The following is an 18,514-nucleotide window of genomic DNA, read 5'->3' on the forward strand; positions in this document are numbered from 1 at the left end:
CCTGTTCCAGTACTGGTCTTACCACCATCGTAGTGAAGAATTTCATCCTAGTATCTAATCTAAATGTACCCTCCTTCAGCTTAAAGCCATTGCCCCTTGACCTATCACTTCCATAAACGTACTGAACAGAAACGTGGACATATGGGAACAGGCATTTTAAACAGCAGATTTTTACTCGCTACGTATCATGTTGCTAAACCACATTATTTACAGTGCCTGCGTTCCTTACAGGATTACCTTCCTCTGGGCTCTCCATGCTGCGTTCTGTGGTGTTATACTGTGTGGATATAGTATTTATTACTCAAGGCATTTGAGATTCACTGCAGAGCACACCCTGTGCCATGAAAAATTTCTCTCAGCCAATTTGATTTCTGTGGTGCCATGTACAACAAGAACTCAGTTTTGATGTAACTTACAGGAGTTTTCACAAATACTTTAAATCGCTATAACTGTCAAATGTCATAGTTACCTTCACAGTTATTTATGGATGATCTGTACTTTTCAACTGCACTTGATCACAAGCAATTAAGCTCCTCATATGAACTACTGAAGCTATAACTTAAAAGTCCTTCTTTTAATTTGTTACAAACACTGAAACTTATGACCAAGTGACCAGAATGAAGTCATGAAAAAAATCAAATCCTAAGGGCTAGTTCATTCTTCATGAACATGTATTATATTTATTTCATTCCACAAATTGTGAAGCTCTGAGTTAGAATATTCACATATCCACCCAAGAGATTCACAGCAGTTCCTGAAAGCTTTTCACTTCCATTCCCTTAGGGAAGGTTCCTTTCTAAAAGCAATATTAGGCAGATTACAAATCATAAAATGCTACCTGTGTTGGAATTCATCTTGAAATACTTTCCATCAGACAAGAGGAAATAGGAAAGTTGTCCATTTCGTCCCGAATCTTTGTCAATAGCTGTAACGGTGCCAATCACACCTCTGGGAATTGGATTTTCCTCCATTTCAAAGAAGTAGTTCTCACGCATAAATATGGGAGAATTATCATTTTCATCCAGGACATTAACTATTATCGATGTACTTGCATTTTGCCTGAGGTTTTCATCCTCAGAGGTGCTGACCAGGGCTCTAAAACTTAGTATCTGTGCACATTCATAGTTCAAACGTTTCTGAAGATAAATCCAACCAGTCTCAGAGCTGATTCCAAATGCAACAGAATCTGTGCTAGGCTCTAAGGAATATGTCAGCTTGGAGGAAACACTGTGTGGATCAAGTGAGTGGGCTTGAACCTGAAGGATTCGGGCACCTGGAGAAGTAGCTTCACTTATTTCTACTTGATACACCAAGTTTTGAAAAACCAAAGTAGGGCCCATCTTCTGCTCTTCAATAATCACTGTCAACATCAGCAAAGAAGTCAGGGGAGGACTTCCACTGTCTTCAGCTGCTATGCGTAGAGTATGTTCCTGCTGCTTATCTGCAAACACTGCTCTGGTGAGGTTAACTACTCCAAGGCTTGGATCAATGCTAAATGCATTTGACTGCTTGCTTGCAATACTATATTTGATTGCTCCATTTAGGCCACTGTCTTTGTCTTCTGCATGAGCAATGTAGACAGCAGTGCCAGGTGGCTGGGTATGCGAAATAGTTACCTTATCAGATTTGGTAAGAAATACTGGAGGATTGTCATTAACATCTATCACAGATATGTTGACCTGGGTGCTACTATAGACAGGGGAGTTACCCAACTGTGACTGAATGGTGAGCACCATAACAGACTGAGTTTCATGGTCAAGCTGGTTTTTGGTGCGGATGATACCAAACCGCGGGTCAATAGAGAATCTTCCATGTGGATCACCAGAGGAAATTCTGTAAGAAACCACTTCTAGAGAATCTAGAAATGGAAATAACAACAATAAATGTAAAAAAATATTAAAGCGATAACATGAAGACTGGTAGAAACATCTGTGAAGAATGCATGCTGTTAAATTCAGCAGAATAGATGTAAGCTACACAGATGTTTGACTTTCTTGGGCTTTTTATGCTTCCTTCTTCCTGTCCCTAGAGCCCTTCAGTAAAATAAATACTGCACAGACTTGATCTGACTGTATACAGTTTGTCCACTTGTGCACCATTTGATTTTCATCTCACCAGTATGATAAAACTCTATAGGGAAAATAGTATAATAGTCTCTTATTTTTCCCTGATCTAAAATATAGAAAAAGCACTCTGATAAATTAATCTTATGGGAGTAATTTCACTACACACAGTCATTCACTATAGCAAGGAATGAAACAGGTGGCAATTCTCTGAAAGAACTGCATTTTACCAAACTTACTGTTTGTTCATGGATGACCATTGCTATATCCTTACACACCAGATGCTACCTAAAGCAAAAGCTATCTAAAGGTTCAGGCTTATTATCAAGGCCACTCCACAGGTGCTACCTGAGGACAGTGGTCAATGCGCTCTCCTTCCAAGAAGGAGAAAATGGGAGGACCTGACTCAAACTTCTGTAAAACCTCTGCCTCTACCACCTGACATGTACAGATCTATCATCAAACTGGTACGTGGACTCATGGCTCCCACTGCCCTGCCTAAGAACCAAATCCATATGGCTCAGGACAGGGTCTTTTACGGCTAAAGCCTGGCAGAAGCTAACCCATTTCCCTCTAAACATGATATGGAAACCAAATGGATTAAATACATTTTTGAGAGGTCCCATAAACATTCATCTGGACTTCACCACTTAATTTGGGAAAATGGGGCGGGGGGGGGGGGGCGGTATTTGTGTTTTGTTTGGAGGGTTTTTTTGTTGTTTTGGGGTTTGTTTTTTCAGCAGCACTTCAGATAGATTCTCTGAAACTTCCGAATACTCTCTGCTCATGAGTATTGCTGTGAGATTTGTCTTGCATGATTAACGCTTTAACACAAGCCATACCGTCACACAAACCCTTCCTCCCTTCCTTACACTTTCACAACATGCTTCCCATCTCCCCATTCACAATTATAGAAATCCATCTGGAAGAAAATGGAGGCAGTTGCCAAGCCCAAGGACCACCAAGGAGAGGTGGTCCACCAAGACCACCATGAATCTCCATTTGTTATAAAGAGCATCCTGATACAGCAGGTTGTAAATACCAACAGTAAATACTATTTAATGCTCAACAGACTGAATGAATAATATGAAAATTTAAATAAAAATAATTATCTACAGATATTTCCAGTTAGTGGTCACAACAAAAATGCAATGTAACCTCTGAGCATGCAACTTACTTACTTGGAGGCTCTCTGGCCTTTACAGTGCCAATCAGGCTGTCTTCAGGTGCATCTTCAGGAACAGAAAAAGTGTACCGCGATCTCTCAAATATTGCAGGGGCTGAAGCAGTCTGAAGGATGTTTACTGTGACAGCTGCATTGGTGGCAGAGGGAAGGCCACCTCCATCCCGCGCAGAAACAGTCAAGAAGAGCACAGAATGTGTCAGCTGGCCAAGAGTTGAGATCAGGTAAATAATTCCTGAAAGTATATAGAAAAGTCCCCAAATACAACATCCACACAAACAGGGCTGAAGCCCCAAAATACAAATCTTAGGAGCAGTGGGCTCTGTGAAAAGCATCTGAGAAGCAATCGCCTGATGTCAGATCACAAGTTTCCAGTAAAATACCATTTAATAGTAAATTCCAAGGTCTATTGAATTTGCAACCTGCTACAATTTACTTTTTATATAAACTATATGAAATAAGTAATTCTTTGAAAAGAAAATGCAACGCTCTGTCCAGAAATACAGAACTTTGGATGTGCCTTCCTCAAGATAAATACATTTTCATCCTTTAACTCTGATGAATGATACTAGCTGTCTCCAAATACATTCTCTTCTGACTGCTAAAATAAGCCTTTAGTAATATCAGATAATTACGCCCAATTTTCAAATACTCACTATATTACTACAGACACCCACATCTAACTATAATTACCTAAGATGGTAGTACGGATAGGAAGAATGAACATGGCAGGAATCCTGTCCCATTTTCTTCTACAGTAAAAGCTTGTATGAACTTCAAAGAAAGCTTTCAGTGCAGACTTCAGTCTCAGCAATGAGAATTACACCCAAACCATAGCTATAGTGCTATATGGAATGTTCATAATGGCCTACAACAATTATTCAAAACCGATACTTATTAATTGTTCTGTGACAGTTATTCATTGTCCTTTGCAAGGAAATTAAGGATTTATAAATTAAGATATAAAGCATTTCCCTTTAGAGCACTCTGAAATGTCTCATCTAGATGAAGTGAACATGAATACTCAGAAAATTTAGGGGAGCACACATAATATAGCAGATCATAGTATGTTTGTTAGTTCATAAATTGTGTAACTGAATTATAACCTGAGGTACACAGTTGAAGACCAGGCACTTTCAGCCAGGTAAGAGATGGAATAAGGAAACATAATTATGTCCTAGGGAGAATTAATACTGTTTTGTCTTACCTTTTTCATCATCTTCTCTATCATTGAGCAGGAGGAAGAACACTTTCACTTACTCTGAGGTGGCACAAATCCCTCAATATTCTAAGACCCTTTGGTGGTCACAGATTTTGCAACACACAGAGAGCTATTTGTAAAGTAAAGTTTTCAACATGAAAATGAAGACAAAAGGTTAAATGCAAGAAAATTCTTCTTGGCAATGACTGAGTTTAATTAAATATACACTAAATGCTAAAATTGCAGTAAGCTAAGTAGTAAGGCTGTGGTAAACTCAAGTGATTCAACTAATAGGGACAATTCTCTACATGTCAACAGGTATATTTAAGAAAGCACCTGTGCTTTTTGTAGAAGCTGGTGAAGACACAAAACCTCCAGCAGCCCAGTAAAACCAAATCTTTAAACTTTGAGCTACCTTTGTAATTTCCTGGCTCTTAAAACAGGTTTAGTAGGGATAACGTTTGGCATTCAAGTCAGACATTTAGTGGCCCTATTCGTCAGACAGGGTAAAAATAGCATTTAACACTAAGCGCCTTAAGATAATCAGTGCATAATTCAAATACAATATATCTTCTCAAAATCTAATTTGAAGCCACAACACTAATTTGCTACAATGCATTTTTAGGTGGAATAATGGAAAATACATAAAATCCTTATAAATATTCAAATGTGCATGCACTAGACTTTCCAATTATACTGCCAGAACATTACAGTAACAAACTGTGTCTTGGCATGCTTAAAATGCATTCAAAGGGTCTTCAGGATCAAGGAAGAATGCTTTCCACTAACAGCAAAGGACACCTATTCCAATGTGACAAACCACAGTAAAAACTCAGATACAGATGGATTCAGAATTCATTGCTGATCCAGTTCCTATACCAATAACTGATGCACTTCCAAGAATCAACCTTATTTTGGCCTTTTTTTTTTCTGTTTTGTCTTCTGATGATTTGGTTTACGATTAGTTAGACAGCTCAACAAAGTAGTCTTCCAAGGACATAAACCTTTGGCATTTCCTGAGGTAATCTGAGCAACTGTAGCTTGAAGGAAAAGCGGTTTTAACCTCTTTTTCCAGAGGTTAAACATATAAACATGGATTTTCAATACCATCAATGTCAAATTAAATGAAACCCATCAAGTGGACTGTATTTTACTAACTTGACCAATTGGTATTTTTCAATTGACAAGGCCAAAAATTTCTCATTCACATTTTGGATACTTCAAGATGTATGCAAAGAGTCGAAAAACTTCTACAGAAAAGCATCATGTTGAAATTCTTACTCTCAAAGCAATAACTAATGACTTCAGAACATCCCCTAGCAAAGGGTGGAGCAAACAGTGCTCCACTCCAGGAACTCTGAAGACCTGGTGGAACAGAAATATTTCAGAACCAAAATTCCTTCTCTGCTGACCTAGACAGCTTACAGCACAGTCCATGCCAGTTCAGCTACAGAAAGCAGACAGAAAAGAAAATGGACAAAATATTTTTCTTTCTCTCTTCATTCTTTTGCTGTGTCCTAGGGAGGGAAGGGAATAGGCAAGTACATCTCGCCAACTCAGTCCTCTCTTGCAGGACCAGGGACGCCCTAAGAACAGTGGCAGATTCCAAGTAAAAAGTGTATGTCTTCCATATGGTTCCTTCCAGTCTCAAAACTGCAGTATGCAGGAAATTTTATAACCCAGTTTGAATTATATACTTTATGTTTCTTTCAGCATTTGTAGGACTGGGCATTAGCTTTGCATCTGGTGATATATAATCTATACAGGCATTTGAGACAGCTCTACCATATGTTGGGGCACATGCCACATAAGGCTCTGTTATGGCATCATATAGCTGGAAAGAAGCTGTAGAAGTAAGCAGCATCTGGGATCCTACCTTCTATATGGTTAGGTAAAAACACCAGACTGTGACTAAAATGGACAGTCATGACCGCTTGGGTCAAAAGCAGCTGCCAGCATACCTCAGAGCAGCCTGGCTAGGTGTACTTCATCTCCTGAAGCGCGGTGCAGGAGATCCCCTAGTACTACATCGCAAAGGGAGAAACACGGGGCTAAATGCAAGAAGCACACAGCAGGAACTAGCTGTGTAAGTCACACATTCGGTGTGTGAAACTCAGAGGTATGCCTCACTAAATAACAGGCTGAAGACGAGTCATGGTTTTCTTTTCTTTCCTGTTCTGTAACTAAGAAAAGACAGTGGCTTGTTATTGTTATTACCATAGTCATTTGCAGCCTGCAATTTGTGGCTTCAGAGAACTTAAAAGACAATTAGGTTGCTGTGGTACAGAATATATTCTTCCATTATGAAAAACAGTTTCTAGAAACGCTAATGATGGAAAGGGAATAATGAGACAGCTCCTCTGCGAGGAACATTTTACCGAGACCAAAGCTCCCAGCAGGGGACCACACAGACACAAGTGTGGTTCCACTTTAAGAAGTCAATGTGCGAACAATGCCACCTTCTTTCTTTCAGCTTGGCTCCCCATATATATGGATGGTCTTATCTACTGCCTTTAACAACATTTAATTCTCATTTTTAAAAAAATTATTGTTTATAGCATTGCAGTGCCTTGAAGATTTCACCTCTGGTAATTCCTCATTCTGCAGGAGAGCAAGCTGGAATCAATTCTGCTTCACAGGTGAACAATCATATAATTACATACCAGATGAAGCATTAACATCCAGCCTCACTTACACATTGGCAACCTCATTTTCTTGACTAGACCTGCATAGCTGTAACTGACTGCAGATTCTAACCTTTATAAATGAAAACCATGACCCAAAGACTGCCTATCAGGATTTGCATACACATTTTAGACAGAATCTGCAATGCTGGTTGCATGACAGCAACTGCCATCACAGGCTTGAGTTTGGGAACAGCTCTGCACCAGCACAGGATAGCTCGGCATTGCCACATTGGGAGTTAATGATATTTTGCTGCAGAACAGTCTGTAAATTGTTACAATGGTTTCAGGAATTCAATGTACAGTGAGAGCTAGCACTAATGAAGGGCGAAATCATGACTGCCAACTCTGACCTGCTTCATCCTTCCTCACTCACTGGCTTGATTTTGTTGCTCTTATTTTTGTTGAGATGACTTCTACTCCCCAGGCAGGTTAGCTGCTAAGTGCTGTTTCTCAAGAGTTAAAGGCTGGAGACAAGGGCCTACATATAATGATTCTTTAAAAATAATTTTCTGATCTTCTCTGTGATCGTGTATTCAGTCCTAACATTACAACAGTATAGATCACCAAAGTAGGTTCACTCACCAAAGGCACTTTTTGTACGGCAGAAATGGTATTGGTTACCCCAATAGTTACCACACATACCTATAGCTGATCACTGTCTGGTTTTCCACAGGGTTCTCATGTAAGGAAAATCAAAATTAGCCCTATGTTTATAGCCATTTGTAGGTGAGCAAAACATTGTCCACTAGTCAAGCACTGCAGAGGCAAAGATATAAACCAGGACACACTACCTTCAATAACAAAGTCTGGATTGCATAGATTGTGTACTCATTTAAATAGCTTCCAATATTTTCTCATTGTTCATGAAATAAAAAAGCAACTTTAGAACACAGCAAGAGGAACAAAATCAACAACTATCAATAGTGTTCTCTAAGACCACGAAACTGAACACCCTAACAGCTTTAAATGATGGCAGTATTGCTTCAACAAATATCGCAGGATGGGCCAGCTGGCATGACCTGACACACAGCTCAGACAGCAAGCAGATGGCAAAAAGGCGCGTATAGTTCATCACCCCAATTCCCCTTCAAAGCTGGCCACTGGATCTGCTGTTTAATACTGTGTAGGTCAGTGGGTCAGCACTGCTCAGAGCATGTCTCGCCCAACTTTGCATGCCGGCTTCCCAACTTTGCATGCTGGCTTCTCAGCATGGAGACACACGTACACCTTTGCTTTTTATGCACCTTTTATGTGTTAGACAAATTTTCAGGATGAGCATAGACAGGGTGATCCTCTGAGAGGTGAATGCAGTTAGGTGTACACTTTGCATTAACATTAAACTCAGTATTGTTCTACTGAAGAACTATAGTGTTTCTGCTTGACATTTCTATTTTACTTTATCTGACTCATTGCCCATCCTCTAATCTTAGCATCACATTTAGGTTCCAGTTTTAGCGATTTACCTGTATTTAAAATGCACCTTTTTTAGCGAAGCTGCGTTCTTGATGGTAACCATAACAACCCTCTGCAAAATGCACTGTTCAAAGAGCTGGTTTAATAACTGTCAGGGGAAAAGGAAGAATTAATGAGGAATTACATTTTTATGTACAGTCTACCTGCTGTAATATGTGCAGCTTTAGCTTACAGGAAAAGGCTTTAAAAAACTTAATCTTCATGGCACAAACACTGCTTTGAGTTTCAGTGAATAAAATGACTACTGCAAGTTTGAACGTATTCAGTATTTTAATGTTTTCATAGCAAATAACTAATTCAACTTGTATCAATCTCCTATCTACATTTGTACTTTACAGAAGCCTCATATCCCTGCACTGACGAATGTTTTCTAGCAGATTCTTGCGCTAAACTCATAGTTTTCCTCCTAAAAAATGAAATCTAAATAAAATAGGTTAGTCTCTACAACCACTACTATGTAAACATACTGTGTTTAATCATAAGACTCTGCTTAGCACGTGAAAATCTATTCCAGAACACTTTATCCAAATCCAACCAGGTTGGTAATCTGCAACATAAGGAACCAGTACCTGGATCTGTAAGATAATATACACAGTTTTAACACTGCGGTTCTCCCAGAAGCACAACACTACTCTTAAATACTACCGGTTACAGACAATTTTAATGAGCTAAGAAGTATTCATCAACAAAATATGAATTTCTAATTAAGGCAGTTCCATTATTCACAAGCAGAATATTCACCTGAGTGTCTGCCTCTAATGTCAGGCAAGAGAGGGAATGAGTCTTGTATTAGAATGTTTTTGTATCATCTAGGCTTAGTTTTCTGTTACACAAGTACTTTTCAGACAAAGTCTTACAATGCACTATTTGGGATGCAGATTTTTTTGTCTCTAGAAAGTATAGTCCACTAATTTAGGAGGTCACATGCCTCCAGTGCTCCAGGGCACGTAAAGGAACATGTAAAGCTGGCCTCTTTCAGCCTTCCATTCTGCCATCTAACTGTGAATACGTTAAACACGATTCTGCAACTTGAAGAAGCGAGCTAGAGGACTGGACTTAAAAATAGAAAGTGGTACTTATATTTGCATTACTAGCTTATTGGATGAAGTATTTAGCCTATTTGCTATCTGAACACTAGCAAAATTTCAAATTCTCTAATTTCTTTTGGTTTTTTTACATTTTTTTTTTAAATTACAGGCAATATTAATATTTCAGTAGTGCTTTCCATTCATGGTTCAAAGTTTACTACAAAACAAGTTAGCATGATTTTTTATTTAGTAGGGAAAAAACTGCCATATAAAGCATCTTCTGTAAATGCCCTCACATGCTGGATAACCCTAAAGCAATGCTTATGAATCCCATGAAAAATTGCAGACAAATAAACCAAATTCGTAATGATTCTAAAATGAGTGTTTCACTGAACAAGCTCTCAACGAAGAGCGAGCAAAGCAAGCTGAACGTGCCCCTGCCAGGTTACAAGCCAGGCAGTAGCACTCTGAACAAGCTGTCGCCAACAGAACGGCCCCACGCTTCCCATTTAGCAAGAAACGGCAGTGCTTTAGCAATGAAGTCCCAGCAACTTCTGGCTATTCTGAGCAGAGAGGCTGCTCCACTTTGCCCAAAATTCTTAACCTAATATTAATAGGGTAAAAAAAGTCCTATGACTCCAATTTTAATGAGGTGATTACAACACCTACCACAAGGTGAATAGATCCAATGTTGCCCAAACCAAAGGAAGAACTCAACTGGATCTTTCTGGTGACCACAGCAATCACTAAACTGTTAGGGATTTCAGTTCTTCGCTTACTTCGTGAATCTATTGTTACATTTCCTTTATTTTTAACATTCAAGGCAAATGAAACATTTTCCTTGATCCTTTTCCTCCCATTTTAAATTTCAACATAAACCCCCCTCAAATTGTCAACACATTTATATTTGCTACATATTCTTCAGAATACTGTCAAATCTAACATTCAGCTCCACAAAAACTCTCTCATTTTCTACAGTGTGTATGAAAAGCAACCTAGAGATACCGAACTGACTGATTGTCATGTTACTCCATTGCTGTCTCACTATTTCAACCTACTGTAAACCTCACAGGACAGGACTAAGGTTTGGGTTTGTGGGGTTTCTTTTTGCTTAGTACAATGCTAATGTTAGTACAACAAAGGTTTTATGACTCACCATGGGACATTAAAACTAAACTTAATACAGAAAAAACAAGAATTTACTTTGATGCAGCTTTCTCTATATTGTACTATTATACGTTTAAATAATTCTTCCCTAACAGGAAAAAAACCCAACATGCTAATTTGTCAGTAAAGCAGCATATAACCAAAGAGACATAATTTGCTGTTGCAAGGAGATTTCTTCTGGTTCTGCCTTGTTTTGTTTCCTTTAATCTGACATAATAGTAACTCGGAGTATGTTTGTTGTCTGACTACATACAAAGAGAACGCTTCCACGTTAAAAATGAGCTTTAAAAAAACCCACACCAAAAATCAAAGCATACACCTATAAGCAGGCAGGACTCTGGCCTCGTGAACTGCTGTATTTTCTAAGACAAAGGCAGAGCCTTCCCCACACACTGTACACTGCTCCAGCACTGCTGCACCATCCTACCAGGTCACCTTTGCTTGCTTAGCTTACTGAAGTTTTCCAAAAAACATCTTTTTCATCAAGGACCTTTTCAATCAAGCTGCCAGTCTGCAGATCCAAAAATAGGTCAATGCACAACCTGGTAACAAAACTCGACTGCCATGGTAACCAGAGATGATAGTTCTTTGAAGGCACTGTACCAAAAGATGCATGTTTCCTGCACAGGTACAGAATGAAGCCTAATATAAGCCCAGTAAGATGTATTTGCTGTTCTTTTATTAAGAGCATAACAAAACATTCCATATGCTCATCTTAATCCTCACACACTGATTTTCTACTACATATGCTCCCTTACTATGTTCATTTTAACAGCCCAACAGCATGAAGGCATTTGCCAAGGTTATCTGCTCTGTGTGACCTGCCGCTTTCTTCTTTTCTTTAGGTTAACTGAGAATATGAAGTACTTTAAGTACATCTGTACTTCAGACCCATACAGCCTCTAACAAAGAAAAGTGCTGATGGTCTGAACTTTACTATACAAATCTCATGTTATACCTCTCCTCCAAAATGGGTGGTTTGGGCATATTTTTTTTCCTTTTCTCTATTTTTCTCGTTATCAGCCCACACAATTTATGCAATGCCATTTTGCTCTTTGTCTCATCTGGTGTGTTCTTCTGTTTCTGAGATGTGACATTGACTTGACTACAAGAAAGGGGAGTGTGCTAGAGGATTTTAGTAAATACTTTGCACTGTATCATACACAATGAATCTCAAGTACACGTGCCATCCCACTATTGCACAGTTGCGTTTTTGGCACATAGCTTGCAGGAATTTTTCTCTTTGTAGATGGTCAATTCTATTGGATTTTATTCATAAAAGAAAAAAGAGACACAAACATTAAGAGCTGGCACTATGGATATTTTTTCATGCTGTTCAGCTACACAGCTTTCTTTCAGGGCCAAAATCTGCACACTCACACTTATACGGCAAATTTTGTGTGCTTCAAGGAGAATATACTGTTTTCTGTATTCTTTATGTTAGATTTCTCATTAAATGAGATCTCAGTTAAGGTAAAAGTCCACGCATTACTCAGTGAAAACTTAGTGAAGCTAAACCACTGTCTAAGACATATTCCTCTGATTTGCAGCATTCTGAGTATGTTATCAATTTCATATGAAAGATCAGAAAAACAGTAATTGAAGAAACTGCAGTTTAAAAAAAAAAGTGGCCTCAAAATGTTCCAAAATAAAACATTCCTAATTTTAAGTGTTATTTATGTGAACCTCTTCATATGTTTAGCAAATGTACTACATGCTGCATGAAAATGCCAAAAGTAGTTTAAAAATAAACTATTTTTTCCTACAATACTATATGAAAACATCATTAATCATCACAAAAATGGCCTTGTTTTCTTTAAAAAGGATGCATCCCCATTTTACTTTGATGCATATTACAATCTGCTATATATTAAACATTGTATAGTATTTGGAATTAAGTAAAGTTTGGCATTTTTTTTTTCCTCAAAAAGAAATTTTGGTATTTTGATTTTTGTTTTCAACCTGTAGTGTAATAAAAACAAAGCAAAACTTTTTCATGCAGTGAAAATCTCCTATGATGTGACTGTTAAACAACAACATTTCCATTTTCTTCAATAAAACAAAACTTGTCAACATCCTTAACAGGAATGAATCTATTCTGGTGCTCTGAACCAAATCAGAAAGTTTATTTCAAGTCAGTTTGACATTAAATCGCATTTACATATGGTGCCATAGTACAGTAATGGAAGTAGTACAGCACTAAATTGCACACTGCCAAAATAAGAAAAATATATCAGTGGAGGGACTGTTCTGCACAAGCTCTACACTTAACCCCTCTTTTTGCATCCATTACCAGGCACTGTTAAGAGATAAGATGCTGGACTTAAATCTGCCTTTTGGCTGATTAAGTTAATAATTCTTATATTCTTAAATTATGCGTGGCCTTCCGGTGTATTCCTGCTTTTATTCTTCTCCAACAGACCAAGGTTGTAGACTGCTCTACACTTCTTACAGGACATTTTAGTTGCATGATTCCCCATACTGTTCAGTTAAAAAGAAATCAGAATGCATCTTAGAGGAAATTAATTATTTTTTTAGCAAGTCAAAACTTCCTCAAAAGAATGCTCATTTTGCAAAGCTGTACTTTTGTGCAGAAAAAAAAAAATTAATGCCAAACTACTGACCGGGTCTTGTAACAAGGCTTCTCTGTTGTATTCAATAGGTATTTTCTGGCGTAAATAAGTAACAGATGATATTATGGCAAAAGATTGATCCAAGTATCTTCAAGTCAATGGAAAAGATCTCCAAATTCCTCACTATATTGGGTTTGCATGACAAGATTGGGGGGGGGGGGGGGGGGGGGGGGCGCGGCTACAGTGGTGGCTTCTGCAAGAAGCAGCTAGAAGCTTCCCCCATGTCCGACAGAGCCAACACCAGCTAGCCCAAAGATGGACCCGCTGCTGGCCAAGGCCAAGCCCATCAGCCATGGTGGTAGCGCCTCTGGGATAACATAGCAAAGAAGAGGAAAAAAACCAACAAACCAAAAACCAACACGAGGAGCAATTGCAGCTAGAGAGAGGAGTGAGAAGGTGTGAGAGGAACAACTCTGCACCAAGGTCAGTGCAGAAGGAGGGGGACGAGGTGCTCCAGGTGCTGGAGCTGAGATTCCACTGCAGCCTGTGGAGAAGACCACAGTGAGGCAGGCTGTCCCCCTGCAGCCCGTGGAGAATGACAGTGGAGCAGATATCCACGTGCAGCCTTTGGAGGACCCCACGCTGCAGCAGGTGGATGCCCGAAGGAGGCTGTGTCCCCATGGGAAGCCCACGCTGGAGCAGGCTCCTGGCAGGACTTGTGACCCTGTGGGGGGACCCACGCTGGAGCAGTCTTTTCCTGAAGTTCTGCACCCTGTGGAAGGGACCCACACTGGAGCAGTTTGTGAAGAACTGCAGCCTGCAGGACGGACCCATGTTGGAGAAGTTGGTGGAGGACTGTCTCCCGTGGGAGGGACCCCAGGCTGGAGCAGGGGAGAGTGTGAGGAGTCCTTCCCCTGAGGAGGAAGGAGTGGCAGAGACAATGTGTGATGTACTGACTGCAACCCCCATTTCCCATCCCCCTGTGCCACTGAGGGGGAGGGGGAGGTAGTGAAGTTGAGCCTGGGAAGAAGGAAGGGGTAGGGGGGAGGTATTTTAAGATTTGGGTTTATTTCTCATTACCCTACTCTGATTTGATTGGCAATAAATTAAATTAATTTCCTTGAGCCAAGACTGTTTTGCCTGTGACGGTAATTGCTGAGTGATCTCCCTGTCCTTATCTTGACCCTCAAGCCTTTCATTATATTTTCTCCCCCTGCCCAGCTGAGGAGGGCAGTGATAGAGTGGCTTTGGTGGGCACCTGCCCTCCAGCCAGGGTCAGCCCTTTCCACTCACAGAAATATTCTCAGTAAAATAAAAAGGAGGAAGGTCATAGCCTCTGCTTTAGCCACCTAATTTAGGTAGGATTCACAGAAACATAAGCCTAAATATCTTATATAGTCGAAAGAAGCAGAGAAGCCAAGTTAAATGCTTATACTGCTGTAACGTACACTGGGTGAATGCTACTTTCTCTACATCCTTTTCATATCAGATTTAAATCACTAATATCTTCAAATAAACACAAATCAATGGCTGCTGCCTTTTACTAAGCCTTCACAAGAGTTTCTCTGTACCCAGGGACTAGCTAGGGGAGTTGTTCTAAGTATATGAACAGACCATTTACCTGAAGACTGACAGGATGAAGTCACACTGAATCAAAATAATTTTCAAAGACTATTATTAATTTTGTTGATTTGAAACAGCTTCCTTGAACCAGGGCTACAGTAAGATGATAACCATCTTTTCATCTAGCTCTCAAGAAGGATATCACTAAGATCAATGGAAAAACTAATCATACACCCTTGAGTGAAAAAATATTAATGCTTGTATCATAATGAAAGTTTAGAAATTCAATTGTTAATCCCAAAGTCTTCAAGGTAAGCACTGCATAGGTTTTCTGCCATGCTTGTGATTGTATCCTGTGACTTACATCTTTAATTACCTGCTCAGCCATAACTGTATATACATTGACTTTCAGATAGCTTGTTAGATAATGATGGGGAAAATAAACAAACATAGCTCAAACAGTTTCTTAGCCAGAAGAGCTCTTCAAGTTGCTCTGTTCTAATCAATTCGCAAGTGCTGTTCATAGATCATGCATGGATCAGATATCTACAAAAGGAAACATAATGAAGCCAAGATGTTGTTTACACCAACACTAGAAACAAACGATAGAAAGAGTCACGAACTAGCAGAGGAACTGGTTTACAGTTCCCTATCCATACATTTTTCTAGTTCCCCAGTTCTTACAGTGGTTTTTCTTGTGGACAGTCTATCATCAATCAAATGAAAAATACTTTGTTTCAATTTTTTCTCAAAAGGAAATGCAATAAATGTTATTTATGAATATAAGACCATATTGCAAACAATAAATGCGGTATCTAAAAGCTAAAATAGCAAACAAATACCATGAATAAAGACTTGTTTAGAATTCAAAAGACTTTTAATGGAATATCTATCTGCTCAATGAAAGGCTCTTCCTTCCCACTCCCACTGAATTTATCTATATATGACATCCACATGTCACAGTGCTTGAAAGAAGAGATGAAGCCCCTTCAAGGAGCTTGGATGTGGCTTAACCTCATAATATCTATGTATCAAAAAGCACCACTGATATATATTCTATACAGTCAGTGGCTGACCAGCTGGTATGATATCCTGTATTGTGAACACAGCTGTGTTGGTTTTGCATGGCAAGGTTTTGGTAGCGGGGGGGCTACAGGGGTGGCTTCTGTGAGAAGCTGCTAGAAGCTTCCCCTGTGTCTGATAGAGCCAATGCCAGCCGGCTCCAAGACGGACCCGCCGCTGGCCAAGGCCAAGCCAATCAGCGCCTCTGTGATAACATATTTAAGAAAGAGAAAAACAGTTAGAGGGAGCTTTTGCAGCCAGAGAGAGGAGTGAGAAGATGTAAGAACATCTGCAGACACCAAGGTCAGTGCAGAAGGAGGGGAGGAGGTGCTCCAGGCGCCGGAGCAGAGATCCCCCTGCAGCCCGTGGTGAAGACCATGGTGAAGCAGGCTGTCCCCCTGCAGCCCATGGAGGGAGGATGAGGGGGTGTAGCGATTCCACCTGCAGCCCGTGGAGGACCCCACGCCAGAGCAGGTGGAGGCACCTGAAGGAGGCTGTGACCCCGTGGGAAGCCCGCGCTGGAGCAAGCTTCTGGCAGGACCTGTGGATGGGTGGAGAGAGGAGCCCACGCCAGAGCAGGGTTGCTGGCAGGACTTGTGACCCCGTGGGGGACCCACGCTGGAGCAGTTTGCTCCTGAAGGTCTGCACCCCGTGGAGGAGACTCACGTTGGAGAAGGCCGTGAAGGACTGTCTCCCGTGAGAGGGACCCCACGCTGGAGCGGGGGAACGATGAGTCCTCCCCCTGAGGATGAAGAAGCGGCAGAAACACCGCGTGATGAACTGACTGTAACCCCCACTCCCCGTCCCCCTGTGCCGCTTGGGGGGGGGGCGGAGGTTGAAGCCGGGAGTGAAGTTGAGCCCGGGAAGATGGGAGGGGTGGGGGGGGGAGGTGTTTTTAAGATTTGGTTTTATTTCTCATTCCTCTACTCTGTTTTGCTTAGTAATAAATAAGATGAATTCCCTCTCTAAGTTCGGTCTGTTTTGCTCGTCATGATAATTAGAGAATGATCTCTCCCTGTCCTTATCTTGACCCGTAAGTTGTTTTTTTTTTTCATTGTACCTTTTCTCCCCTGTCTAATGAAAGAGGGGAGTGATAGAGCGGCTCTGGTGGGCACCTGGCCCTCAGCCAGGGTCAACCCACCACAACAGCACACTATGCAAAGCTAAAAAATTTCTTGATACATCCATACAATTCCTTTAACAAAGCAACAGCCAGAAGCAAGCTACAGTGGTGAAGAATTCAGGTTATGGTTTTGCTTTTATTATTGTATCTTTTATCTTTTGAAAACGAAAAAGGGAATGAGGGAAAAAAAAGAATCTTTAGTGAGTATTCTAAGTGCAGGCTCTCCAAAAACACCCCCAAAGAAAGCTACAGTGAGATAAATGTTCAAATCCACAATCTAGATGCCATAAAATAGAAATTATATATGCCATGGAGAACAGCATCATCTTGCATATGATTTTAACATACTGTAATGTGACAAACCGTTAGCTACTAATTAATTGACATCTCATGATACTGAAAATATCTGTCCACTTCTAGTATAATGCCAAGGGCTATAATAAACACAGTAAGTCAAAAAGACTAATGCACTCATTTTCTTTCCTCATTTCCTCAGGGAGAGCGGGCAGGGCCTAGTCAGTCTACCTGCTCAAGAGGAGAGTCCACTGGTGGTCATCACTCTCCCATAGAAGGAGCTCAGCCATGGCACCCACCAGGCAGAAAGCCCTAAGCTCTGTGCTCGCCAGAAGGCATGTTGCAACACAGACAGAGCTGCCACGGAAGCATGCAGCCACCCAGCTCTCAGGCTGCAGGGAGCGTCTGAGCTTGGCACCGGCAGGGGAAAGCAGTAGTGAGATTGGCTGCCTGAGGTGTGACCAGGTGGACAATCTGCTCAGCCTGGTGGCAGAACTCCGTGAAGAAGTGGAGAGGTTAAGGAGCATTAGAGAGGCGGAGAGAGAGAGAGAGACTGATGGAGCCAAGCTCTACCCTCCCTGAGGCAGAAACAGTGACAGCTAACAGACCAAAGCCAAAGTGAAGGGGAGCCTGTATCCTCCCCTTGCCAGGCAGAAGGCAGCAGCCTCAAAGAGGGGAGTGAATGGAAACAAGTGCACGCGCGATGCAGGAGGCGAACATTTCCCTCCTCACCCACCTTGCCTTCCCACGTACCTCTGTGCAACAGGTACGAGGCTCTGGCTGTGGAAGGTCACTCGAGCGAGGATATGGATGACAGTCAAGCTACTCCAGAGGTAGCACCTAGGCCCAAAAGGCCCATGCCTCAGGTCATGACCACCCCAACAAAGAAAAAAAGGAGAGTTATAGTCATAGGGGACTCCCTTCTGAAGGGTACAGAGGTACCGATATGCAGGGCAGACCCTCTCAGAGAAGTCTGCTGCCTCCCCAGGGCCCGTGTCAAGGGCATCGCTAGGAAACTCCCCAGCCTGGTACAGCCCTCTGACTGTTACCCACCGCTGCTCCTCCATGTGGGTGGGGATGAAGCAGAGACATGTACC

The 18,514-nt window shown here is 41.0% G+C and overlaps 1 protein-coding gene across 1 annotated transcript in view; it reads right to left on the reverse strand.

The window, feature by feature from the left end:
- Positions 1 to 18,514, reverse strand: part of DCHS2 (dachsous cadherin-related 2) — a 125,249-nt gene that overhangs the window by 42,978 nt on the left and 63,757 nt on the right. The window contains exons 4-5 of the mRNA XM_075750684.1: positions 3,245 to 3,481; positions 839 to 1,858 (exon numbers count right to left, since the gene is read on the reverse strand). Of these exons, the coding sequence (XP_075606799.1) occupies positions 839 to 1,858; positions 3,245 to 3,481 (1,257 nt within the window). The remainder of the gene's footprint in view (positions 1 to 838; positions 1,859 to 3,244; positions 3,482 to 18,514) is intronic.

The sequence above is a fragment of the Balearica regulorum genome, chromosome 4, assembly GCF_011004875.1.
Source record: "Balearica regulorum gibbericeps isolate bBalReg1 chromosome 4, bBalReg1.pri, whole genome shotgun sequence".
Lineage (NCBI taxonomy): Eukaryota > Metazoa > Chordata > Aves > Gruiformes > Gruidae > Balearica > Balearica regulorum.